This window comes from Plectropomus leopardus, chromosome 24, assembly GCF_008729295.1.
Source record: "Plectropomus leopardus isolate mb chromosome 24, YSFRI_Pleo_2.0, whole genome shotgun sequence".
Lineage (NCBI taxonomy): Eukaryota > Metazoa > Chordata > Actinopteri > Perciformes > Serranidae > Plectropomus > Plectropomus leopardus.
This window is the reverse complement of record NC_056486.1, coordinates 5,872,454-5,899,440: the sequence shown is the minus strand read 5'-3', so window position 1 is coordinate 5,899,440 and position 26,987 is coordinate 5,872,454. Positions and strand designations below refer to the sequence as shown.

At 37.8% G+C, this 26,987-nt stretch overlaps 3 protein-coding genes across 3 annotated transcripts; 1 reads left to right on the top strand and 2 right to left on the bottom strand.

Moving 5' to 3' along the window:
* Positions 1–1,071: 1,071 nt before the first annotated feature.
* On the bottom strand, positions 1,072–6,805 carry LOC121962634 (keratin, type II cytoskeletal 8-like). The gene is made up of 9 exons (XM_042512853.1): positions 6,647–6,805; positions 4,202–4,410; positions 3,963–4,023; positions 3,719–3,814; positions 3,030–3,194; positions 2,806–2,931; positions 2,499–2,719; positions 2,338–2,363; positions 1,072–1,217 (listed from the first exon to the last, which is right to left on the bottom strand). The coding sequence occupies exons 1-9, from the start codon at positions 6,803–6,805 to the stop codon at positions 1,072–1,074; spliced, it is 1,209 nt and encodes a 402-aa protein (XP_042368787.1).
* A 365-nt stretch (positions 6,806–7,170) lies between these two features.
* On the top strand, positions 7,171–13,576 carry LOC121963085 (keratin, type I cytoskeletal 18-like). The gene is made up of 8 exons (XM_042513453.1): positions 7,171–7,570; positions 7,918–8,000; positions 8,566–8,722; positions 8,807–8,968; positions 9,055–9,180; positions 10,482–10,711; positions 11,854–11,888; positions 13,227–13,576. The coding sequence occupies exons 1-8, from the start codon at positions 7,193–7,195 to the stop codon at positions 13,574–13,576; spliced, it is 1,521 nt and encodes a 506-aa protein (XP_042369387.1). The 5' UTR covers positions 7,171–7,192.
* Positions 13,577–14,706: 1,130 nt separating this feature from the next.
* Positions 14,707–25,190, bottom strand: arpc2 (actin related protein 2/3 complex, subunit 2). The gene is made up of 10 exons (XM_042513039.1): positions 24,968–25,190; positions 22,850–22,884; positions 22,190–22,302; positions 20,374–20,419; positions 19,953–20,139; positions 19,574–19,667; positions 18,513–18,639; positions 18,308–18,408; positions 17,152–17,252; positions 14,707–15,186 (listed from the first exon to the last, which is right to left on the bottom strand). Exons 1-10 carry the CDS (start codon positions 25,039–25,041, stop codon positions 15,165–15,167), a joined length of 900 nt encoding a protein of 299 aa, XP_042368973.1. The 5' UTR covers positions 25,042–25,190; the 3' UTR covers positions 14,707–15,164.
* Positions 25,191–26,987: the final 1,797 nt, after the last annotated feature.

The following is a 26,987-nucleotide window of genomic DNA, read 5'->3' as shown; positions in this document are numbered from 1 at the left end:
AATTTTTTACATCCTGCTACGTCTTTTGGAGTCGAAGGAGGAGTCTGGAGAGGCTTATCCAATTACAGTCTTCCTCTAAAGAAAAGTTAAAGGTTTTTTAAAAGAGGAGTCAGTCAGATGCAGGACTGCATGTTCAAATTGGCATAAAAAGAGCTAACAAGAAAAAGTAATCATGAGGTAGAGGAGTAAATTAAATGTGCTGTAACATTATCTTATTGGGGGGGTTATCTTCCCTTGTAACTTTTTTCTGATTTCTTCCAAATTTTTGTGCCATTTCTTGTTAAATTTTTCACTTCCCATGTTTTTGAAAGAAGGGTTTAACTAAGCTAACATCTTTTTACTCCTTTGACGTATGAACTGTACAGGAACAGGAGTGGTATCAGTCTCCACATCTAACTCTTGGCCAATAAGAATATCCCTGAAATTACTTCTTTAAGTTGGTGTGTTTATGTAGAAAGAAAAAGCAAGCAGACATATTGTTCATGATGCTTTATTTATTAATTGTTTAAAGATGCAGAGACAAGAAAGAAAATAAGAAAGTCAGCATGAAAACCTATTTCAAGCATGCCAGATCCATGTCTGACCCCTTAATGTGACCTGATCCCAGGAAAGATCATCTTTTTGAACATCCTTTATGATAGGATGTGGACCAGCAGAACAGAAACCTCCTTTAACCACCTGCTCCACATAGGTTCCTTTTTTTCCTTCACTTCATTACGAAACCTTTGAACTGCCGTTTTCTTTTCCACAAAGACAAAATCTTGTGTTGCTCACCAAAGTTAGAGAGAAACACCTGCAAGAATGCTGAAAAAAACACACCAGCGGTACCTAAAACACAAGTCTTTGCAGTGCAAACAAAGATAAGAAAACCTTTTTTAAATTACTGCTCGACATAAACAAATGCCCTAAGCACGGATTCTAGGAAAAACATTCAACCTGTTATTGTTGGAATCTACCGTAAAACACACAAACCAAGCATGATGATTATTGCATTTAGAGTTTCACTTTAACTGTTTTAATTCACATTTTGTGGATATACTGTAATGCTGCAGACAGAGCTGTGACGGAGAGTCAGTCTTCAGTGTAATGGGAACTCTCAGACACGACTCGGCCTGCCTCCACCTCCACCCGGATCAGCACGCGTTTCTTGGAGGCCGGGAACACTGCTGGGGTTACGTTGGGTTCTGGGGCTCGTGGCTTCTCTGGCAGGTGAACGTCTGCGTGCAAGTAAGGACTTGGATTGGTTGGTTTGTTTTTAGATATCTGAGCAAAAGAGAAGTTTGATTTTAGTGGGACACAAAACATAAATTTGGAAAAAAATTAAATTCAGGAAAATGAAATGTGTGAATTGGATGCAAGGTTTGTTTTTGTTGCTGTATTCATTTATAAAATGTTTTGGGTTTTTTTTGTGGTACAATCATATTAAATTTATTTATTTGGTGTTCCTCTAAACCTTCCTTGTAAACCTCAGTTACTGATTTCCTACATTTCCCAGAATTCCTTTCGGCACTATCCTGACAGGGCAGTTTTAAGTCAGCTGCTTCAAGTCAAAAGTGTAAAAGCTGCTGTTACATGTACATTTGTGGGTATATTGAGCTTTTCGGTGTACAAGTTGTGGTTACTATTATTATTCTATCTATCTATCTATCGATCTATCTATCTTTTTTATTTATTGTAGTTATTACAAACAAATGAGAAATTAATATAAATGAACAATTTAGCTAACAAACAACAACAAAAACTGTTATTTTATTAGGGTTTTTTTTTTGATGGTGGTAATTGATAGCTTTTGCCTATTCATTTTCTCTTACTCACGTACTCTCCAAACACACTCCACTTCACCATTCATTTTTTTAAAATGTCAAGAAATAAAAAAATAAATATAAATATATGAATATATATCAAATACATTAAAATAAAATAAATGTTTTGGCAGCCCTTTGGGAGGTGTCCTAGTCGGCCTTCCTATAGGAAGATCTGCCACAATCGATGTTTAAGAAGAAAAAAACAAAAACGTGTCTTTATTTTTTTTCTGGCTTGCCTCTAAAATTAGCCTTTCCTCTTGTGCATTAATGTTCAACTCGAAAATTATTCACAAAAAGACAGAAACAAGGACATTTTCTCTCTCATCAATACAGGCAATAATCTGAGGGAACCACTGTTTTCCTAAAAGATATAACTGCTCTGGAAATATCTTGACTCATTTCAATTTGGGGAAAAAAGAAACAATCACCACAAAACAACCAAATGAAGCAAAAAATGCAATTCCAGTAGATTTTTTTGAAAAAGGTTATTGGAGTTTAGAAATGTGAGAAAACGTATCAAAATGGTTCTTACCTCCGTTGCGCATGAGGTAGTCCATTCTGCACAGAGACAAAGAGACACACAGTTGTTAGCGTAAGCAGCGATGCATCATGGTATATTTTAACAAACAGCACCATGAGTGAATACTTTGAATAGAAGCTGATGCATATTGATGTGTTTTCTCGCTGACGTACCTCTGCTCCTCGCCCTCCAGCAGCTTGCGGTAAGTGGCGATCTCGATGTCCAGGGCCAGCTTGAGGTTCATCAGCTCCTGGTGTTCGCGGATCTGTCCAGCCAGGTCCTGTTTGGCCCGCCTCAGGGCCTCCTCCAGCTGGACGATGTCTGCCCTGGCCTTCGCCAGGTTGTTTTCACCCTCTGTCCTCAAGTCATCGATGTCCTTCTTCAGGGACTCCTCCTAACATGAAGACAAAGTGTGGGAGAGGTTTAGAGGTCGGTTGGAAGGACAGGGTGCCTTCGCCTGAACTCAAGTGTGATCACAACCTTTCTTCTGAGAGCGTCCAAGTCCGCGTTCATCCTCTGGATGTGGCGCACCATGTCTGAGATCTCCCTCTTCATTTCACGCACTTCCTGCTCACGTTGTCCAGCATTTAAGACCATGGCGTCCATCTAAAGTAAGGGAAGATCAGACATTGATCAATAACTAAATGTACAGGGCTTGTTTACACAATACTGCTGTCTTTGGGTATAATTTTCCTTTTCTTTACCTTTTTCTGGTTCCAGTGTTCAGCTTCCTCCCTGCTGCGGGCGGCCATGTAGGCATACTGATTCCGGACGCCGTCAACGATCTCATCCATGTCCAGAGACCGTTTGCTGCTGTCACGTAAGACCACTGTCTCGTTTTGGACTTGTGACTCCAGCTCCTTGATCTCCTGCAGGGGGCAGACATAAAAACAGAGCCAGTGAGGAAAAAAATCACTTATTCTATGTTATATGTCCCTTTAGGGAAAATTTAGCGCGGCCCTGTGTGTCAAAACATTTCAAAAAACACAACGATGTGATGTTTTTTTTTTTAAATGTTGTGTTTTGTGAAATGTCATACTTTGTGAAATGTTTTTTGTGAAATGTTATTTTAATATGTGAACTGTAGTGTTTTGTCTTTCTTTTTTTTTTTTTTTTTTACTGTTTTGTGAAATGCTGTTTTGTGAATGTCATGTATTTCTTTAAATCATGTATTTTGTGAAATGTTGTCTTATGTGAAATATCTTGTTTTGTTAAATGTTGTATTTTGTGAAATGTCACTGTGTTTTGTGAAATGTTGTTTTTTTCTGTTGTGTTTTCTGAAATGTTGCTTTGTTTTGACCCCCAGGGCCACCGTACAAACAGGATGTAGCTTTGCAGAGCAGTGAGAAAAAGCAAAACAAAGGAGAGGAGACAAACTAAACCCCATCATTACCTCATCATAGCCAACCCTAAGGAAATCCAGTTTTCCCATCAGGTCCTCGAGCTCCAGAGCCAGATCCACTGCATCCAGGTGACCTTCATCTACTTCCTGTTACACACAAACATTAAACACGTTCACATGCGTTAGTATATGGACACTCAGATAACACACAGTGATGAAAATGCTTTCAAAATATTTATTTATTTCATGTTTCTAAATGGTTGAATAAACAAGCAGCAGAATAGGGTGACAGTACCTTTTTCTTGATAATAAAGTCATTTTCCAGTTGAGATTTTTTCAGAAACTCATCCTCATACCTGAAACAAAAGAATGAAAAATGAATTTGACATAGTTTTTAGTTCTCTGGGTTTATACTGTGTTTGCAGAAAACATGTCAAATAGACTCTTCTAAATCAGAATGGATGTGTCCTTATTTTTCATTTAAAGATATTGTGCATAACCACGGATAAATTAAGGTTTTTAAACAATGCTGACTTCTTCTTGGTGTCCTCCACCTCCTCCTGGTTCTTGAGCAACTCGGTTTTCAGTTTTTCTTGGTCGCGGAGCAAATTCAAGATTTGCTCTTCCATCTCGTTCTCCAGATGCTTGACGATGTCATCGATTTTCCCCTCATAGTCCTCCTGCTCCTTGAGGATCTTCAGCTTTGTGTCGAGCTTTTTGTTCTCATCCTCCAGGTTTTTCACCTGGGATGGAGATGGACATAGTGTGGGAAACAGATATGCAGGAAAAACAACAAAACATGTATCTTGCAATGAAGTACATGCTGAGTCATGCTAAATCTGAGGAATGCTGTGTGTAAATATATACTGTGGCTGGATGCCACAGATGCCACAGGCTATTATTATGTGGTTCATGTTGATAATAACAGGTAAGGTGATTTTTTTTGCACAAAAAGAGTGCTGTAGGGATGACTTTTAATATTGCAAAATATAGCCTTATAAATAATGTTAGGCCATAAACAAACTACACCATTATTGCATAACTTCAACATCACCACCACAACAAGGCTGTAAAGCTGCCACACTCAACTTGCCTAATTGCCCTGGGGCCACTTTTACGAAGTGATGTGAAGCCAGGGGCCAGTTAATTCACAAAAATTGATGATTAATGTATCAATAATTAACCCAGACCTCTTTTGGTGTTCTGAGGATCCTCCCCTTATTTTATTTTTGTTAATAACTTTAATTTATCAAAAACATCTGGTTTTATGTTGCCCCACTTTCCCCTCATAAGCTAGGTCATAACACTGTGGCACTCTATAGTTTTTGTTGCTTATTTGTAGCCTCACCTGCTGTCAAAAGATAATAATAATAATAATAATAATAATAATAATAATAATAATAATAATAATATTTTGTTTATATAGCAATATGTTACCTCTGCAAGGTAACACATCTTGCAGAGGTAACACAATAAGAGCCAAATGATAATGCCAAACTAAGGCCAGACAATCTTTAGAAGTAGCATTAAACAAGAGAGAAACAATTAAAAAACAAAAATAATATCAACTTGTACCAATAAGAGTAAATGCAGTTCAAAGAATATTAGCAGTAAACAAAGAAATAATGGTACTAAAAATAGAATTGAACACAATCAAACCAGAATAAAAGAATAAAAAAAAGGCAAAAAAAAATAGAAGAATTAAAATAGACAAATTAAAACAGAAAATTATTTGGCTTGATGAAGTTGGCTTTAGTGGAATTAAGTAATTTGGAAATTAGAATGATTATGGATCATGCATAATCTAAAAAAATAAAATCACGTTTCAGCAGTTATTTATTATTATTTTTTACTGCGCATACCCAAAGTTAATTGCCCAGACTAGTGCACTAGAATAAACTCTTAAAGGGCGCTGGCCCAGACGCAATCTGATTGGTTGCTGCTAGAATGGTAGGCGGGATCTCCGCTGAGCCAACCAATCACAGCATTTGTTGTTTGGCAAGCGGCAGTTAATATTATTTTAAAGAAGAAAAGAAGTTAACGCGCAATGTGTGGATTATCTTCTGCAGCACAACTTTCAAAGGCTGCCTGTCGATAAAAGTCTTAATTTAACACCTCGGTGCTCACCAGCCGCTGAATATTGTATATAACCGAGTTTAATTTAAGGAGTGGTTATCCGGGACAGAGAGGCTAACCGCTAGCTCATCAGACAGGACGCCTTTTTTCTTCGTTTGTATCATTAAGTCATCCGGAGCGGATATTACTCGATTACTTACTGGTTTTCTGGATGTCAGGCAACTTTTTAAGAAGATTAATAAACATGAGAGCAGCAGGAGCCGAAATAACTTCCCAAGCTGACAGCAAAAACAAGCCCAACAGCTAACAGGTATGTGTGCAGTGCTATTATTATCACCTGTGTCAAATTGTTCATCTGTGTAATTATTTGGTTCTGCATTCGTGCGAAATAGTTATTGCCCCACTATTTTATTTTCCACCTAAAAACATCACTGTGTGCATTGTTTTCACCAAGTTTACTCGAAAACATCACTGTACATTAAGTCCATATGTCATGCTGAGGGACTGTATGTTAACTAATTATCCACAAGATGGCGCAGTATTGAAGACACTTTTAATCGCCTCAGGTGACAGAATTAATTACTGCACACAAAGACAAGTATAAATCATACTTCCGGGCTGAAAACAGGTTTCACAACTATTGTATAAAAAAATAAAAATAAAAAAAGCTTATTTTTACTTTTAACTGTTACTGATTGGTTCAAATGAGTGAATGAAAAAGTGAATTAATAAGAGAAACAAAATAATATAAAAACACATTGTAAAAAAGGGGGGAAAAAAACCAAACACTGAATTGTATAAATGAATCATAATATTTGCAAAATCTTTACCAATAATAATAATAATAATAAATAATAATAATAATAATAATAAATAATATAATAATAATAACAGTTTACACACCTTGTCAATCAACCTGACGAATTTGTCGTTGAGTCCGACCATGTCGTCCTTCTCCCTGGATTTTCCCGTCGGATCGATCTTGTTGGTCGGGTAGCTTTTCACCGGTCCCGTGCCGCTGGGGGAGTAGGACTGGCTGCTGTAACCTCCTGGTTTAGACATTTTGCAGCTTGTACAGCGAGATGAAAACAAGAAGCTGAAGAAGTGAGTGATGAACTTACCTGCAGCTCTGCGGATCACCTGCTTTTAAGGTGGGCAAGGACCACCCATCACCTCCCCAAAACTCTGCATGCATCCAATCAAGAGAAGACAAGTGTAACATCACAGGGAGAAATAGAAAAAGTCAACATGAAATACTTGAATTTTGAGTCGGAACCAGTTTGCCCAGGTGTGGTTCTGGGCACCAGGAACCAATGGCATCGCTGGGGGCGTTTTACGCGTAAAAGTCAGGTATAAAACCACCTGTATCCCACTAGAACCCATGAAGTGACTCTCCTGCCTGAAACGCTCTCTGTCGCCGTCAGCTCGCTCTCATCCAGCAGCAGCATCATGCCTTCAAACACCGCAGCCAGCATGTTTGGTGGAGCAGGGGGAAGGGGCTCCAGAGCGTCCGTGTCGAGCCTGGAGGGGCTGCGTAACGTGCTGCGCAACGAGCCGGACAGAGACGCCAAACCCGCTGGGCCAAAAAAACTTGCCGCTGCCTCCCCTCCGGCCGCTCCTGCCGCTCCTGCCGCCCCCGCGGACGACAAGCAGACACTGCGAGGTCTGAATGACCGTCTGTCCGGTTACCTGGGCAGAGTGAGGCAGCTGGAGGAGGAAAACGGCAATCTGGAGAAGCAGATTGATGAGATTTTGGCCAAGAGGAAAACTCCTGAGGGACGTGCCTGGGATAAAGTTGAGAAACCACTGGAGGACCTCAAAAAGCAGGTTGGTCATCACATTTATTTATTAATTATTTATTTAGATTTTATATTTATTTATTTATCTATCAGCATCATATATAGATAGATAGATAGATAGATAGATAGATAGATAGATAGATAGATAACACAACAAAGAATAAAAAAGGGTATATATAAATATATATAAAAACCACAAGCATAAAAGAGCCATTGAATGGGTATTAAAGTGCCAATTAAAAAACGTGGTGTCTGTGATCAAATAATGATAATGATAATGATTTTTAAATGCATATCATATATAAAGCTAAATCAAATGAATGTCTCCAGATAACAATATTTTTGGTAATATACATGATGCATTTTCCTCCTCAGATCAAAGACATCACCATGGACAATGCAAAGCTGCTGCTGCAGATTGATAATACCAAACTGGCGAATGATGACTTCAAGAACAAGTGAGTTTCATAGGAAATCAATAATAAATTTGCACAATTTGTATATATTTCTTATTCTTATAATATTGTAATGATCTATGTTGCATTATTATGTATATAATTTTTATTCTACTGTGTATTTATTGTGTATACTGTAGCATAATGCACATCTTTTTAAAATATTTATGTTTTCATACCAGTTTGTAGATTGTACTGCAGCTTAAGGTACACATTTGTATATTTTTGTAATTCTACATTTGTACACACTTTAAATACTCAGCATGTCATACATATTTTTACATACAAGTGTAAAATTGAAGTGTAATGCACATATTTTTATTTTACTCAGGCATATATTTTTGTATTTTTTTAATTTCATGACTAATTTTTTATATACTTCATTTTCATTGTCATTCTTCTTATGCTTGGCATGAGAGCAACTGTAACAAATCACAATATCCCCTCAAAGATCAATTAGAATTTTCTGATTCTGATTTTTCAGATCATAATTTGGAACAAAAAGAAACCCATTCAGCATCAGTGATGTTTTTATGGATAATAATTGGGTTCCCCTTGTTATGTGCAGGCTGAACGATGAGGAAAAGGCACGTAAGGAATTAGAAAAAGACATGGATGATCTGAAGAAGACCATCGAGGATACCAAGCTGAACCGAATGCAGATGCAGAAAGAGATCGACATGGTGAAGGATGAGCTGGCTCGGCTTGAGCAGGAGCACAAAGAGGTGAGACTGAAAGCAAACACTTCATGATTAAAAAACACAAAAGTGTATAAAAACGAAGCAAACTTATAATCCTGGCTCTTTTAGGCAGTGGATATCCTGCGTGAGAAGATCAAGGATTCAGAGGTGAAGGTGGAGATTGAGTCTCAGGACTCCAACCTGGCTGAGATTGTCTACAAAATCCGCAGCCAGTACGAGAACCTTGCCAGGAAGAACCTGAAGGACACTGAGGAGTGGTACCAGAGTAAAGTATGTTAGCTGCATCATCCTTACGTCTAACATAGTTTTCTTTTTTTCTTTATCTCACCATCTCTGTCTTACTTTTTCCTCTTCAGTTTGACAACATTAAGGTGGTGGAGGCCCAAAACAACGAGGATTTGATCGCTGGAAAGTTTGAGCTGAAGGAACTGCTCAAACAGAAGCAATCAGTGGAAATTAGGATCCAGAGTTCGCACAGCAAGGTAAGCACATCATTCAGATACAGTATGTCATTTGTCACACTGCAGTAGAATTGAATTGAAAATTGACTTGAGCGCGTTGACATAAAACATGCAGTCCTAGAACCCTTGAAGCATTTTGTTGGCAAGTGTAAAGAACAAAATATGTATGAAAATATTTCCTTTATCCTGCCAGGATGATAAACCTGCCTGCAGGTGTTTAAGTGTACCTGTTCTCTTCACAAGCATTCCTGACTCTCCTGTCATTACACTGAAAACACGATACTTTAAGCCTGACAATCTCTATATCTGTCTCACTGCCACCTGGAAACAAACTATGAACATGAAAAAGGTCTAAAAAGTCACGGCTATGAATTATGTGTTCTTTTAAAGGATTACGTCACACCCTAAATGACCATTTTTATGTCAGTTACTCACCCTGTGTTATGCTCAGTTTCCATGACTCCCTTCACAAACTCTTACATAATTCCTACTTTGAAATACAATTCTCATTTATCCAGTCGTATTCTCAGTATTTCATAGACAGCTCTATCGGAAGGAGGACCGAACTAAAAGTGAAACTTGTCAATACTCTCTTCAAAGCCAGACTCCATTGATAAAAACAGTATTTTTAACCTCACTTAACACAGGAGCTGCTGGCCTTCTGCTGCCTCGATTTAGTTGGATTCAGTTAGTTTTTCTGTGCCTTTGTGTGACTTTGGTGAATCCGAACAAAACATTTCAATCATGCAAGTCACACAATAACACAAAAAAACTCACTGACCAAAGCAATAGTAAGACCAGCACCTCCTGTGTTCAGCCAGGTAAAATCACTGTTTTTGTCAATGGAGTCTGGTTTTGGGAAGATTATAAATAACTCTCACTTTTTAAATTCCCCATCGGAAAGGTTTTTCTGTTTAATAAGCATACGACTGGATAAATGAGTCTTTGATAATACTGCACAAGTTGTGGAGTTTGTTTTAATACATGTTTTGGTAAAAAGTTGATGTTTTTGGGTGACCTCTAGCTCACTGGGGAGAGTGTGCGCCCCACATTCCTCAGGCTCCCACAGCAGCCCAGGTTTGAGTCTGACCTGTGGCCTTTTGCTGCGTGTTTTTCCCCTCCTCTGTCCCACCTTTCCTGTCTCTCTCAAACTGTCCTGTGAAATAAAGGGAAAATGCCCCCCCCCCCAAAAAAAATGTAAATGCAATTCAATTCAAATACTCCTTTAAGGTCTTGTCTCTTTGGTTAGTGATCCAAAGACAAAAGACATCTGAGGACAGGACCCCAAAAAGGCAGAAAAAATCAATTCATGTTCCTTTCAGATCCACAATCTGGAGGAGACCCTGAGGAGCACCAAAGTGGAGTACGGTCAGCGCCTGGCCCCACTCAACCAGTTGATACTGAACCTGGCGGCGGAGCTGAAGGAAGTGAAGGCACAGGTGGAGCGCCAAGTCGAAAACAACAAGAACCTGCTGTGTGTGAAGATGAAGCTGGAGGCTGAAATCAATAACTACCAGCAACTGATGCAAGGCATGACCCCTGACATCGAAAGGTGAGGACGGCTCAGAAATACATCATGATGGTTGTATGATGTCAGAGCTTTAGATGAATCCTCTTGGCTCAAATTAAATCGTGTTGTTGGGTGGAGACACATCTCTGCCCAGGGGAAAATTGATAAAGACAGTGACCTCTTTGTCCAGAAATAGCTGCAGTTTTTTGCCCCCGTCTTTGACTTGAAAGGCTGTGGTGTTCTAATGTGACATTATAGCATTCATTGGTGGTGGGGTGTAATTTCAAATTTGTACATAACATCTTGTGACATTAAGTGTCAAACTAAGTTTAGAGGGACAGTTCAACCCTAAATCAAAGATACATATTTTTCCTCTTACTTGTAGAGGTATTTATAAGTCTAGATTGTTTTGAACATAGGTATATATATGAAGTTATATTAACAGTGCTGAGTTCATTTTGATTTTTACTGAATCTGTACATGACAATATGTAGAGGTTCACATTGCAGTGGCTACATACATAATGCATGCAGCTGCATTTATTTATAATACACTAAAGGGACAATTCACTCCAAAATCAAAAATTCATATTTTGTCACATATTTATTGCTTTTTATCAATTTAGATTGTTTCGGTGTGAAATGCAGAGTGTTGGAGATACCATGTGTGGAGATAATGTAACTACGTGGCACTTGACTTAAAAATGCCAAAAAAATACATCTGAAAAACTAAACAGCAATGCCTCTCTCCAGAAATCATGACACCGTTACTCAAGATAATCTACAGACCTTGTTATGAGCAGTTTCATGTAGAAGGAAATATTTTCTTTCTACTGAACTACAAGGAAGCATAAATGTGCTTCAGCTTCAGCTGAATTGTAACATTAGCTTGCCAAGTGGATAGATGCACACTTCCTTCTGTGCGGTGATACGGTTGGCGGGTGTAGTTCAGTAGAAAGAAAATAGTTCCTACATGAAACTGCTCACAACAAGGTCCGTGGATTATCTTGAGTAACTGGTTCATGATTTCTGGAACTGATAAACAGCACCACATGTATGAGGAAATGTATGTTTTTGATTTTGGGGTGAACTGTCCCTTCAAAAGAAAGACATTAACACACACACAAAAGCATGGTGTACCTGTTTCTTACTCGTTAGCGTACTTATCCTCCTCTTCCCTGACAGCTCGGAGTTTTCTTTAGAAGATGCACTGCACAGTGGTAAGTTCTGGATCCAGCCTTTGTTTGAAACACAATTTTAAATAAAATCACAAAGACTCATTTATGTCCACACTGTGACCAGACTGAAAAGTTTATCTCTACTGCCGAGACAGACTAGGGTCAACCTGGCTGAAATAAGTCAAGAAATCATCACCATTTGACTCTTTTCTGTATATTTTAAAGAGCTGGAAAGGTGTAAGCAAAACGGCTGATCACATTACTTATTAGCATTGTAATGTGAATGCAATGACCACATGGTTTATGTTTTTATATACTTTTAAAATCAACAGCTAGTTCAGAGGACTACATGTAGAGTTAAAATCCTTCACATGGATTTTTAAAGCCTCTGGGAACCCGAATATTTGGCTGCTGAATTGAACCTGCTGCTGCTGTGATGAGGATGTAGACCAAAAACTTTATTAATATGTAATTTTGGGTGTTACATGCATAATAAAAGCATTAAAAAATGACCAGACATTAGCCTCAGTCCAAATTTGCAATATTGTCATTTTAGTTTTTTCACAGTCTCCTGAAGCTGGGTTGATTTGGGCGCGGTTATCCCCAATCCATATTACGTAATATGGATGAAGCCGAACAAAATCAAAAATCATAATCAACTGAACTGTCCGTTAATTCGTTTGGAAATAGAACGCTCTGCGGCTTTAAACAGCAGCTCAGCTCAGAACACATCAGCCTGGATTTATGAACGCAGACTCAGAGGAATCGAACAGATCGGGCTGTACCACGGCGACTCTGCTCCGCTGCATGGCTGTCGTGGAGATGATGATAGTTACCCATACAGTCTGGAGAAATGCTATTATCCTCAAAATGAGCTGTTTTGAACTCAGTTTTGTAAAAGTTGTAAACATTTAATTTCACTCAGATTTTTGTAGATACTTAATGAGACACTCTACTTTGATATAATATGCACATTCTTCCTATTTCAAGCCATGTTTCCAGAGGCTTTAAAGAAATAGTATTGGGATATATGATTATCTGTCTCTTTGCCAAAGGTGAAATGAGAAGATCAATACCACTCACAGATATTGTTCTTGTCATTTAAATCTGTGCCAGAGAGCAAATAAGCATATTTCCTAAAATGGTAAATGGTTCCTTTAAAGCTGCTCATGTCACTAAAATAACATTGCACCATGTAACTGCATGCAATCACCTGTTTTAACACTGCATGGAAATCATAAATGCAATAATCAATCACAAAAAAGGCAATCTAATTTCTTTTTACGTTGTTTTTGACAAACAGGTTGCATGTGTTTCTGGCAGAGTTACACAAATTAAAGGAAAGCTTGTGTAAAATCTGATTCATCTTCTTGTTTTCAGATCAGCAAAGGCCTGATGATAAGGGGCCAGAGCAGCTGGAGGAAGTGAAAGAAGAGGACCTCATGAAGCAGGAAAGCTCCCCCTCTAACAAATCTAACCCCCCTGAAGGCCCTGAAGCAGATGAAGCCCCTGAGGTGGTGGACGGAGATCTCACAAAGGCAGAGGTTGCCGTCAGTGATGCAGCAGTTCCAGTTGCGGCAAACAAAGAAAAAAAAAACAAGAAGAAAAATAAGAAGGCTTCATCCTCTTCTTCTTCTTCCTCCTCCTCCTCCTCTTCTTCCTCCTCTTCTTCCTCCTCTTCAGATGAGGATGAAAAGCCCAAAAAAGAGAGCGAAGTGGCCAAAGCCTGATTTTAAAAAGCTTTTTTCTGTCACTCAGCCAATAATCATATCAAACTGTTGCTGCTGATCCTGTAAAGCTGCTCAGAGGTTGTCAGTAAATAAATGTTTGATTTCCACATCAAATCATCCAGCATGGTTTCATTGACTGACTCTTTGTTTCTTGACTTGTGTGGCTGTTGTTTTTTTAGTTTTTATTTATCATACATTATTCTTTAATAACCACAAAGTTTGGCTGTGCAAAATGACGAAATATATGTCGTCTGACAAGAAAAAAGTCCATTGTTTCATATTGTGCTATATCATTTATTTCGTTTACACCATCTGATAGCGCTTTGCGTCCGTCCCTGTGGCAGAGGCGGCATCTACACAATGCAGAGCACCAAAACAAAAACCAAAACACCAAAACAAAAAAAAAAACATGGAGAAGCTTGAAAGCGATATGGGGATTTTGCTGGATCCTTCAAAAATATAGCACCATGGTTTCCCCTTTATTTATAACAATACTTTAACTTTTCTGTAACAGTAGTTTAAACTTTACTTTATTCAACATTGTAACTGTATTTTATTCAACTTAACAGTAGTTTATGTAACCATATTTTCTGGCAGTAGCTTCTTTATATGTAACTTCAGCTGATTCAGTAATTTAGCATTTTAGTAGTGTAGAGGACATTTCAAAATATTTATCAAGTGCTCTTTTATAGCCTAAAAATATTGTGAACTGATTAAGAACCATCAGTGCCTGAACATCCAGCTTCAGTTACTCCAAGTGTGGTTAGTAAAATGAATGCAAATTTTGCATGTATATTCACTGCAAAGAAATATACATTTTATCTCATGCACACAAGTCGGTTTTCATGTGGGAACAAGTAAATTATTTTATGGGAACAAGACAATCTTTTTGTGGTAATAACATATTCATCTAATGCACAAAAGATAAATAAGTTGTGCGCACTAGATAATTAACTTGTCTCAGCAAGATAATAAAAAATGTCACCTTCCAGCACTTTGGGGGCTCAGTACTAAAGCAAAAGTAAATCACTTATGACAAAAATATTCTGTATGGTCTGATAAAATTCATGGAAACATAAGCAGCTATACAAGAGTCACAAAATCAGCACAAATACCTTCCAGAGAGGTGCTTTTTTTTGTAAGAGTGATTTATTTTATTTTTTCAAATGACAATGGTACAGACAACATGAAAGCACAGAGAGGGAGGAAGGGGGGATTGAAATTATCCAGTACATGGATATTGCATGGTGAGGGTTGAGGGGCAAGCAAGAGTACCAAATGGAGTAAAAGATATCGTATCAAAAATTTCAATTTTTTTCATATATATATTTATATAGGACTAATAATTCTCTTTAACTATGCAAAGCAAGGAATGCCCTTTTTTCCATTTATCTTGAACCTTGGCTTTCCCTACATAGAGCCAACATTATTATTCGTTAAAACAAAAAAAAAGACTGGACACGTATTTGGGGGCTGGGCGGGGCATTTAGAGGCATCCTGGAGTCCTGTCCGATGTGGCGTTGAGTCTCAGTGTAGCGCGTTTGGGCGTGTCCACTGGGGTTTGGATTTCTCTGGTGGGGGGTCTGCCTCAGCGGGCGAAGGTCCTTCCACTGAAAAATCATACAAAGATGCATTAGATGCCACACAAAGGATATTTCACCCAGCAGGTTATTGTCTACCCTGGTGCACAAACACTTTAACCCCTTCAGAAGGAACTACAGTGTGTTGCAGCATCAGACTTCATTGGAAGTTGCTTAACATTATAGAAAATAGGCTCACATATTTAATTAATTATTTTTTGAAAGGATAGTTCAAATTTCAGTGTCAGTGAGAAGCAGACTGGAGTATCGCCATGGAAGCACAGACAAGAGCAGCAGCAATACGTATAAAGACACTTAAAAATATCAAACACAGCTGAAGTTTATGTTATATGTAGGATATTTTCACTGCTTTAGCTCACCATCAGCCTGCGATTTCTCACAGGGAGCTGAATCCAATATAAAGCTCTCTGCAAAGCAACCAAACTCCACTGACAAAAACTATTTTTACCTGACGGAAAAATAGAGCTGCTGGTCGTCCGCTGCCTCAATGAGTTCGTTGTTATTTTTTTACTTTAGTGTTGTTAAAGGTTAGTTCAAAGTCACCAAGTCACACAATAACAAACACTAACTGATTAAGCTGAGGCATCTCCAGTGTCCAGTTACTGTAAAAAATAGTGTTTTTGTCAATGGAGTCTGATGGTTTTGAAGACAGCTTCAGTTCACTGTTGGAAAGACTTAAATGCCCAAAAACATTAATCGAACATTAAAGTAAAAACAAAGGACTGAAACTGTAACAATTCATCTGTCCTTATTGAACTGGATATTGCAACATGTGGTACCAAAGTATTCATCAGTTCATGACAAAATAATTTCTCTTCTTCTGTTTTGGCACTCCTGTTATACAATGAGATCTTGTGTAATAAGTAATGTAGTGTGTGGAGATACTTGGTAGTTTGACTTGACAGTGACACTTATAATTGCAGGATATTTGTGGTATGATTTGATCTGCAGATACTTAAACAATATATGATTGACACTTCCGTTTCAGTTGTGTATTTCTTAGCTGGCGTCTTTTACTACTTTGCAGCCAAACCCAGAATTCATGTGAATGTTTCTCCTTTGAAAGCTCACAGAAATGCAAGCCATAATGGGGGTCCCCTGCTCATTCCAGTTACACGTTAACCACAGAACAAAGAGTATCTCTGCTCAGACAGTACATATTTTTCCATTGTATTCAGAGGCCAAAAAACAGTGTCTGAGCGAAGCAGACAGCTGTAAAAATTCCTAACTGACTCATTTTAAAAACTGCAAAAACAGCTAGAGCTCACACACCTCAAAAACACACAAAGATACAGACAGAAAACAAATGCAGAGGTGGATCTCGAAGCTGAATCATTCAGGATCCATCTCAAATGCATGAACATTACTGTGGAGAGAAGCTTAAAACTCTGTGAATAAGGATCTTTACATTTTAATTAAATATGTTTAATTAAGCTTGAACAAGAAACAGTTGAACAATATAGTAAAATCTGATAAACAGCTTTAAAAACCACCACAAAAACTTAATAATGTCATTGTGTCTCATGGTTAGAGGAGCAAACTGTCAAATTTAGCCAAAATTTCTTCTCTTAACTTTACGTTTATTATAATATATATTCAAATGCTCAAAATGTCCCCACAATATTTATAACACTTTTTTTTTAAACACTAAAAAAAGTATTATATGCCATAACAATGTCCTTAAAAGTTTTAATATAGTATCTTATTCAAAATTTTTAGTATAAAATGAAATAAAATGCCATAAAAATAAAAGATGTCATGCAACATCATAGTGTTTCCTAAAGTGGCATTTGTCAAACTTTAAGAACCTCTGATCTAAGATTTTTTGTTTTCATAATACTCTAAAATGCTCAGTTCAGCCTCTAATTTCCTAAAAACCCTGACCCCTCTGCAGGGTTTGACCAGAAATTAAAAATTGAAAAGCAGTGACGCTGAAACAAGAATTGGGTGACGACAGGAGTGAAGGTTACTTACGAGATGGTCTTCATCTCCTTCTTCTCGGCGTCAGGTCGAGCGCGGTTCAGCACCTTGAGGAAGTCTGACGTCTTGGCCCTCATGCGTGTGTGAATATAGGCCTGCAGAAGAGAAGATGTTTTGTATAAGGAGATTCTTATCACAAAAACAAGTGCCAACATTGATTTATCCAGAACAAAGATGCACTTGCAGACTTTTCTTTTTCTCATGAAAACATAAGATGTCAACATTTTGTGTGCATTTTAAACACAACATGCAGCAGGGACAAAGGCGAGTTTGACAATGGTGTTTCTCAAGCTTAACCATCCCACAGCTGTCCATTAATCCATCTCTTGTTTCACCCACGCAGACTCCACGCTGTCTGAGGCATCCAACATCCAATTCCATTATCTGCAGGCGCTTGTGATGTAACACAAAAGCCCTAACGCATACCTTTCAACTGTGTCATCCAAAAAATAGCTCTGATGAGGGTTTACAGTCAAGACGGGTCTAATTGAAGCATGCCTTATTTTGTGTGTATTGCATACACAAACACCACAAACTGAGAACCTGTAAGATCACTGAGGGAGGCCGAGCAAGTCGCTGTCAGCTAGGGGCTTCGTTTGATCTCACACACAGCAGGGATTACTACAGTAAAGAGGACTGAACGTACTATTACTGCGACTTGTTTGTAGCCTGTGATTAAAGCAGACTTTCAGCTTTCCTTTGGAGTATTTGACAGGTGCCTCCTTAAAGATTCAGCATGTTGAGGTGACACACTGATTTGTCTAAAGCCTAGGATATGGTTGGACTGTGCAAGAAACGCGAGAGGGCTTTTAATTCACTCAGTCACAGACTTCCAGTATAGTGCTGTATTTCGTCCAGTGATGGTTTATAAAATGTCTGATTCGCGCTGATTGATCAGCCAAATCAATTAATCCGTTGCCCTCTAGACTATATTAACTGATCTAAAAGGTCTGTCTGAATATCAAATAATAAGGCGAACTGATTCTGTAACTTCAGAGCTTCATCGAGAGATTCCTGAAACATATTTCTAGGTAACATTTTAAGATTTGTCTCCACCTTTATGCACTCTATTTCAAATTCCTGTGACCTTATAAATTACTTAATATTATATATGATATTCTGTTTTTTTGTGTGTTAGAGTTGAGCTGACCTTGGAGCACTTTATGTGGTAGTGCAGGTAGTCCCTGAAGGTGTGGATGAGGTTGATGGTGTTGTCTCTGGCATTGGCATTGGTGTGACGTGGGAACAAAACTGAAAAACACCAAAACCGTGTACACATATATCAGTATCAAATTGATAAATTGGTTAGATAATTACAGCGGTAAAGCTTCAGCCAATGCTTAATCGTTACTGACCAAAGGTGATGTATCCAATGTTGTCCCCAACAGCGGCATCCGTGTCCTTCAGCTCCAGTGGCGGCTCCCTGTGGCTGAACAGCACCTGTGGGGCTGTGTGGCTGGCTCTCCGACCCTCTTTGAACTCCTGCACACAAAAGATGTAAGTGCACAGTACATTTTATTAATTTTATGGCATAGTAAAATACAACATACAAGTCCACTATAGCTATTTAAAGTCAAGATGCAATGAAAATGCATTTTTAACCCCTTTAGGTTACATCCTCAGCCATACTGTGTACCTACTTAACAATATATTCCAACAAAAAAAAAAAAATCAATTAAATTGTATTCTTATATCAAAATCCAATCAATCAAGCAATAATTTCATGACATCCAGCCATAAATCGATCTGCAAATTTTAGCCAAACAGCAGTGTTTTGCTGGTTCTGGGGCTGTTGGCTGAACTACAGGCAGTATTTTTGCATTTTCGTTTTTCCTGCCACCCAAGATTATAGTGCTGGATCAAGATCAAACTCAGACCAGACTCCGATCAAACGATACAACTAGACAGCGCTGATCAAATATCAACCAAGATTTTCTTACTGCGTTGAATATTTTTAGACTCAAACATTTTTAGAAACATTTTTTAACTTACTGTTTAGCTGTAATACGAGATCATTTGTTGCCAGCCGGCAACAAATATGTCAGAAGGATGAGTTTGCATTACGTCACCTACCAGCAGGAGCATTTATTATTCTGTTATGGTGCAGTACATTTTGGTATTTGATTTTTGTTTGTTTGGTTTTTTGGTTTTAGGGTTTCTACTTCTTGAGAAAAAGTGAGTGCCACAGTCCTTTTTTTCAGTTTTCTCTGGTCATGTAGCACCAGTTTCTTAAGTATTTGCAAAGACAGACTACTTTTATGAAAGAACCACCTCTCCAGCAGTGAAATACTTTTAATTTAATAATTTAACTACCAGCCATTTTACCTCCTGTTTGTTTTCTATCTTGGTTCAGTGTGGTTTAGCCTCACTAAATTTCCACAGTTACAGGCTCTTCTGTACATGTAGCCTCACACACCTGCATGAAGACTTTGCCGATGATGACGTCGTCGTCGTCTTTGAACACTGTGCTGAACACCACTGTCACTCTGTCTTTCTTAGCCTCCAGATACCTGAGAAGAAAGATCATGTCGCAGATTAAAACAGTTAAAAAACACTCCTTGTGGCGCCTAGAATACATTTTCCATACAGACGAGCCGCTGCAGAAACATTTGTAGTCAATCCACATATTCTTTTCAGCTGTGTAATATTTAAAGGTATCAGTCATGTAACCAAACTTTTTATTATATAAGCCAACTAGGAGAGTAAATTATTTTATAGCAACAACTCTTAAATTAGCATTTCTAAATGTTAAAACATCTGAAACTGATGTTTTTTTTAAACTTTCCCCGACGTACATGGACTCGTCATCTCTGTAGTGGACCACGGCCCTCTGCTCGCCCTCTTTGCCCTCCTCTTGGAACTTGAAGTACTTTTCAAACACAGAGGCGAAGCAATTCCTCTTGAGTATCCCCGCCTGGTGGACAATCTCATCTTTATTGGCTGGTAGCGCATCCAGGTCGTACAGAAGGGATACGTTGTAGCCTGGGGGGAAAGGTAGATGAAGATTATTTTAAATCTACAGCTAAAAATTGCTTAAAAGTCAGCTGTTACTTTTCTTTTCACAGCTTTACATTAAAAGAACGTCTGTTACCACAAGCTAATAAATGCTGGGAAAATGTGTTTCAGAAATGAGGAACAAGTGGCTGTGTGGTGCCGAGATCTAAAAACTGATCTGATGTTAACAGTCTAACAATCAGTAACGCTGTGAGAACTTACCCGCCTCCGGTGAAACCAGGTAATTCCCATAGACCCTCTTGAGCAGCTGTAATTAAAAATAGAGCATTTATTTGCATCTCGCTTCACTGAAAACAGAAGACAAAAGGCAAAAGAATATCAACTTTAGAGCAAAATTTTACATCCCAGTCAAGAAAGTGGAATTAATATAGCCAAAACTGGACTGTAAAGGCTTTATCAATTGACAATGACTTTCAATGATGTAGATTTATATATTAAAGTTCTTAATGTAGGCCCTGATGCTGCTCCTTTGATGCTACAATAGAGAACGGGTCCTGAGTCTTTTGATTAATTTTTCAAAAGCATCCTTTTGATTTTTAAAATTCCTAATACTTCAGTGATTTTCATAGCCTGTGGGAATCCCCCCCGAGACTAAACAGGTGGTTCTTAGAGCAGAGAAGAAACAAGCAGAAATGTCAACACCAATAAAAAAGAAAGAAAGAAAGAAATGGCTGTACAACAACTGGCTTGTATTATGACAGGAAGGAGGTATGCGATTCAGCAACATGGGGGCCTCCTCCCTAATAGATACCTGTCATCGTGGAAGGAAGTGAGGCAAACTTAGCAGTAATATGCAAATAAAACGTAGGTATGAAGATCATGCACCAAATGTCAACAAAAGAAAACTGCCGCCGAACTTGCAAAAGTAAAGATACAAAGAAACTTGTTCTCAAAGCACCTGCAAACGGTGATATGCACTTTGGGTGCACTGCCAAACAAATAGCATCTCTGTGTGCAGGAGGAATGCACTGGTTGTGAAATTCTGGGCCAATACTGATGTTTAACAATTTGGCTGACAGCAACACATTTTTTTGTTTTTGTTGTTATTTATTCCTCCATTTGTGCCATGGAAACAAAGAAATCTTTATCATAAATATAAGAAAATTATTTTAAAATCATTCAGTCCTTTTTGCACTAGTTTTGAGTAAGGACAAAAGTCCAAACATAGTTTCCGGGACGATCCCTGCTTTTAAAGTTGTGTAAAATGGTTGTGTTTATGGGTGCTTTGTATATTACAGCTACTTTTTTTTAAATTCGTGCAGGTTTAGAAGCTACAAAAGCCGCCCAATTCTTTTGTGTATTTGTCCGAAAGTGTAGCAAACTGTATTCTTCTTAATTTTAATCTGAGCAGCAGAGCCAAATAAAGCACATATGTCAAATGAAGAACAGATAAGAAAACAAGCCCTTTACAAATAACACTCCCTCCTCCTGACTGCTTTCCAAACAGACTTTTCACAGGCTGAATAACTGAGTGTGACACTGCTGAACCATTCACTTATCCCTCCGCTCTTCGGTTTTAGGGAACAAGGAGGGAAGGCACTGGACGGCAGCCAAGACATTCAAACACAGTGGTTGCTTCTCGCAGTCAGCACTTCCTCGCCTGGGGTGAGTCACTCAAACTCACTTCCTGTTTCTACTAGAAGCCTCAGCGACTGCTTTCTTCCTTACATGGAAACAGAGCTCTTGTGGTGGAGGTGTGTGTGTAAATAGCATGACCTCATTCTGCTTTTTTTTTTTTTTTTTAAATACTTTGTCATCTCAAATTGACACCAAAGCCAGACAGAAATCAAACTTATCAGCTTTCTTGTCTGAATTTATTAGTGACAATGCTTTTATTGTTGCAGCAATGCATGTTTGCAGGGTGGCTGTGGGTTCAAACAGCTCACCTGAAAGACAGTATCACTGAAAGCAACTGTTGACCTCTGCAGGACCAGTTTATGGATGTGAAAACGGGTATTCAGATTTGAAATCACCCAGAACAGAGTGTTGCTGAGGTGCTGTTTCTGTGCTGTCGTACCTCGTCAGCCCCATGCTCCTGCAGCTCCTTGTAGAACTTCAGGGAGATGCTGACCATCACTTTGGTCTTGTCCCCATTGGGGTTGGAGATGTGATACAAGACGCCATCGAAATCTGCAGCAGACATAAACAACATCAAAACCTGTTAACCATTTCCTTCTGGCAACTAGACACACTGACATATTTGGACAACTGTGCCATCTTAATTAGTAACCTCAATTCATGTCAGTACATCAGATTATTTCAGTCAGTTTCACATGATCGATGCAACACTTTATTTCATCTAACAGTGATTACTGGCAGAGCTGAGCATGTGCAACAGGTTTCATAATAGGAAGATGACTGGTGTGATGACAGCAGCAGCAAGCATTGCTAAAAATCGTTTTCACCTCCAGCAACAGCCTCTGGCCTCATATTATTCATACAGCTAAAAACAGAATTGATTACTGTAGACAGAAAATTTGCTGTGTCTCAGCTGTACAGTAGCAATGCAGAAGTTGCAGTAATGGTTTGGTTTTACTTAAAATAATGTCACTACACTGAAAAAAAACCCCACACATTCGAAACTGCAGCCAAGCTATTTATAACTTGGTTGGTTGGATCTAAACAAGCACATTTACAGATGACATGCAGCTTTTAATTAAACGACATGTAATCTCACCTGCAAACGTCACATCAACAGCCTCTGGCTTGGTTCTGCAACAAGAAAATAAGATTAGGACATGCATGACCGTGCAATCAGTTGTCAAGCCTCATATTATTTGATTTATATTAAGGCTGCAACTAACGATTATTTTCATTTTGACTGATCTTTCAAATATTTTCTCTATAAATCATTTTGTCGATAAAATGTCAGAAAATAGTGAAACATGCTCCCTGTAAATCTCAGCAGCACAAGGTGATGTCTTCAAATGTTCTGATTTTTCTAATAACAGTCCACAACTCCAAAGCTTTTCAGTATATGTTCATGTACAACAGTCAAAATCATCCAATTCTCGCATTTAAGAAGCACAACACTAGCCAATGTTTGGCTTTTTTGCTTTCAAAATAACTTATCAAAATAGTGACCCATTATTTTTATGTCAATCAATTTGGGATGTAAATCACCAGAGACGCATTGATACAATATTATCACAATATAGTATTGTGATTTTAAAACATTTTGTGATATGCTGAGTATTGCAATAACATATTTTTGCAATATATTGTAGCTTTTTTATCTTTTTTTTTAATCTCCGACAAATAATTTCCCCAAAGGAGAACTTCATCAACATCAACAAGATTTGAAGGTTAGATTTCTCAGTTCAGTCATTGTTATTGTTATTGTATCGAGTGGACTGAAAAAGCAATTCATTTAATATTTAAGCAGCAAACGTTAAATTTGTAGCTCAGTCTGTGTTAAAGTTGTAATTTTAAAGAAAAAAACACACCCATAATTCATTTAAATGAATAATTGAAAATTACAATAATAAGTTTCAGCTTCTTATATGTAACAGTAAATTTAATATTGGGTTTTGTATTGTTGCTTAGACTAAACATGCAATTTTAAGGCGACACCTTGGGCTTTACAAAAGCATGACATTCTCTAAACTAAATTATTAGTCAATCAGTTCAGAAAAAAATCTGCAAATTAATTATGAAAATATTTGTTGCTTGCAGCCGTAGATGTAATGTGGAGACATAAAATAATGTGATTGGAGAGAGACAATAAATACTTTAGTGTTGGAACAGCAACTCTTAAAGGTCTTTATAGTCTGATTGTTTATATAACATTTTATGTGCAAAATCTTTGGAGCAGCACATCATAAACATTAATATTAGACTTTAATTAATCACCTTGACCATATTGTCTTTTCTTAAACCAGCTAAACAGTAATTTTGGGGTGCACAGTGAGCAGTAAATTGACATTTTTAAGCTGGATGCTGCAGCAGCTTGTCCAGACTGCATACTGTGCGTTACTCCCAGAAGCTGCCGCTGGGCTCAGACTTGACTCAGCTTGAATACAGGAATGCGGAAGTTGGAGAAAGAGGCGATGGTTAGCTGACAAATAGCAGCTGTGGTGCAGTGGAAAACAAATAAATGGCATTTATTGTGTGTAAATACAAACGTTGATATCATTTTTTGCAGCTTTGTGTTGTTCAAGTGTGGTTAATTGTTGATTACGTGGTGAAAAGGACACCGGAAATAAGTTGATTTTGCTCTTGATAGACCTGATGTGACAAAACTACTGGAAAATGTTTTTCACATACTGTAAATGCTGGTTTCAACACCTGATTAATGCAGGTTTATTTCATGCCATTTCATTTCATGTCATTCATAGACCTCCACAAACTGACTCAACCACAATATCAGCCATACTGCGATCGGCTAGCTGCTTTAAATGCTGTGCAAACTCGTAAAATGTCCTAAAATATCTAACCTAATATTTGCCACGTCGATTGTGGCAAAATAATCTAAAATGCTTTGTTATTTTATCCCCACAGACTGCGCCAGGGGGGATAAAAATCATTGGGGTTACAATTTCTGGCACAGCACCGACCGTGCAGACACACCCAGTCACGGCGGGGCAGCAGCATAATTCAGCCATTATTTCTTCATATGTTTATTTACAACAAACACGGCTGTAAGCGTGACTTGTGCCAAGCTGCGTGCGTTTATAATCGGCATGAGGAGTCCCTCTCTGCTTCGTTAAATGCAGCCATCGTCTCTGGCAGATCGCTAAAGGGGAAGCTAGCTGTCGTTAGCACAGTTAGCTCAGGTGTAACAATGATTTCTCACCCGTTGGATGCGCCGTCAAACTTCAACGACAGCGTCTCCTCTATGATGCGGTTATTGATTTCTAACAGGATCATCGCAGCGGACGCCGGTGTCGAGGAAAAAGGGGGGACGATCGGTGTTATTTGGTGGGATTAACCTCTTTGTGTCAAATTCTGCTAATTTTTTCCTCCCTTGACAGACCAGACCGCTTCCGTCGAGGCTCCTTCGCTTCCGCCTGCCACTTCCGCGTATTTTACGCTCAGGACCCCAGAAAAAAGAGGAGGCCAGCAATGTTGCCTGTAAGTTAATTCATATCTATATTTAATTTAATAAAAATCTGGTTTATTACCAGTTTTTTTTTCTTAGCCTACGAGAAGTCTGTTTTAGAGTATAGGTGCATAAAACTAATATATTAGGGGAAACAGAACTCAATAAATAAAGCAAATATTTCAAAATAAAAGGACATAATCTTGAATAGAAGAACATATGGCAACAATAAACGTTCAGGTTTATTTTAATCAAGTGTCATAAAAAAAATCACAGTGTACAGGATGTCATAAAAACGAAACGTAATTCCATATGTCTTAAAAAGGTAAAATAAACATGTCACAGTAAAGTATGTCATTAATGAAGTCATAGTGTAATATATATAAAATTAAAAAAATAAAAGTCATACAATTTTTTGCCATTTTGGGGTATTGGTGCTTAACAGAAACATGTTATGAGAAAAACAAATCAACAAGTGCAGCAAATATTGGAAAAAAATCAAGATACATGAATCTTGAATATAAGAAAATTAGGCTACCATAAAAATAGGAAAATAGCCTAAAAATATGAGCCATATATTTAAAAAAATGGAAGCCCTGTAACGTAGGTTTTCTCTTAGTCTACAAGAAATATGTACAATTTGTCTGAATAAAAATGAAAGAGCTGTGCAGTTTTTAGAAATGGTAATTATGTGCAGAGATATGCAAAATATTGTCTAAGAAACATGCAAACAAAGGACACTGGGAACATGTCTGACTCAATATTTAGAACGTACATGGAGAGAAGTGAACAGTATGTAATTAAACTAGGTACACATTGTAATAGCTATCTAAAGTTCAGTACTTTTGTGCCATTTTTGTGTAGTTAACAATTGAAACTTTTTAAGACATAACTGGAAGGGAATTATTGTTTTTTTTTCTACCATTGTTTCTTTTTTTGTAATTGAACCCCCTTTGACCACAGTTTATTAAGTCTTAATTGTGATTTATTAACAAATGCTCAGAGAAGTTGTTGCATGCTGTTTTAAAAGTTATCTGGCGAAGTGAGTCCTGAACTCTTGTTCCTGGACCTCAGCTGTTGAACTGATGGACATTGTATACAACACCAAAGCTGCCATTCCTTGCACTTTTGTTTGAATAGTAGGGTATTTTATTTTTTTGGTTTATTATTTTTTTGGTTTATGACCCGTAAAAAAGTGGGCAGAGTCATAGTTACCTTAAACACGATATGTATGAGGAGTAGTAAAACTAAACCTAAGTGTCAGTGTCATTACTATGTTTGTCAAAATAATTGTCAGTAATGGCTGTTCATGCTGTCGCCACTAACACAATGCTGTGTGGTTTTACTGTCATGTGTGACAGCTTGTCTGTCAGTTATTTTAAGCTTTTTAGTTAAGTGTATAAGTAAAACAAGATTTTAAAGAACAGGAGGAACTCGTGTATTGTTAATGTCAGATATAAATAAAAAACCATTAATGTAGGAAGTTGCATACAGGAATGAAGGTTGTCTCATTTATGGCACATGCAGTTCACTAAATCAGCTGAATAAGTATTTGAAAGTTCAACAGCCTGTATGATTTTAGCGAATTTATCATTTTCAAAACACTTGAAATCATTATTTGTTTTTAATTGTTGAGAAGCTGAATGTGAGGCTTTAAAAAAAGCTGTTTCTGTATTTAACTGTTTACAGTCTAAACTTGTCACATGGTTTTATTTCAATAACTGTTTTAGGCTTAAATAGGTAAATATATCCATTATATCACAAAAAGATCAGA

Excerpts from the sequence above, each read along its gene's own strand:
- LOC121962634 (XM_042512853.1), bottom strand. The coding sequence starts at position 6,805 with ATGTCTAAACCAGGAGGTTACAGCAGCCAGTCCTACTCCCCCAGCGGC. Across the intron at positions 2,364-2,498 it reads CTGGAGGGCGAGGAGCAGAG|AATGGACTACCTCATGCGCA; the intron begins GTACGTCAGCGA and ends GTCTCTGTGCAG. Across the intron at positions 1,218-2,337 it reads CTACCTCATGCGCAACGGAG|ACGTTCACCTGCCAGAGAAG; the intron begins GTAAGAACCATT and ends ACTTGCACGCAG.
- LOC121963085 (XM_042513453.1), top strand. The coding sequence starts at position 7,193 with ATGCCTTCAAACACCGCAGCCAGCATGTTTGGTGGAGCAGGGGGAAGG. Across the intron at positions 8,969-9,054 it reads AGGAGTGGTACCAGAGTAAA|TTTGACAACATTAAGGTGGT; the intron begins GTATGTTAGCTG and ends TTTCCTCTTCAG. Across the intron at positions 10,712-11,853 it reads ATGACCCCTGACATCGAAAG|CTCGGAGTTTTCTTTAGAAG; the intron begins GTGAGGACGGCT and ends CTTCCCTGACAG.
- arpc2 (XM_042513039.1), bottom strand. The coding sequence starts at position 25,041 with ATGATCCTGTTAGAAATCAATAACCGCATCATAGAGGAGACGCTGTCG. Across the intron at positions 20,420-22,189 it reads AGGAGCATGGGGCTGACGAG|CTGCTCAAGAGGGTCTATGG; the intron begins GTACGACAGCAC and ends TTTTAATTACAG. Across the intron at positions 17,253-18,307 it reads ACCACATAAAGTGCTCCAAG|GCCTATATTCACACACGCAT; the intron begins GTCAGCTCAACT and ends TCTCTTCTGCAG.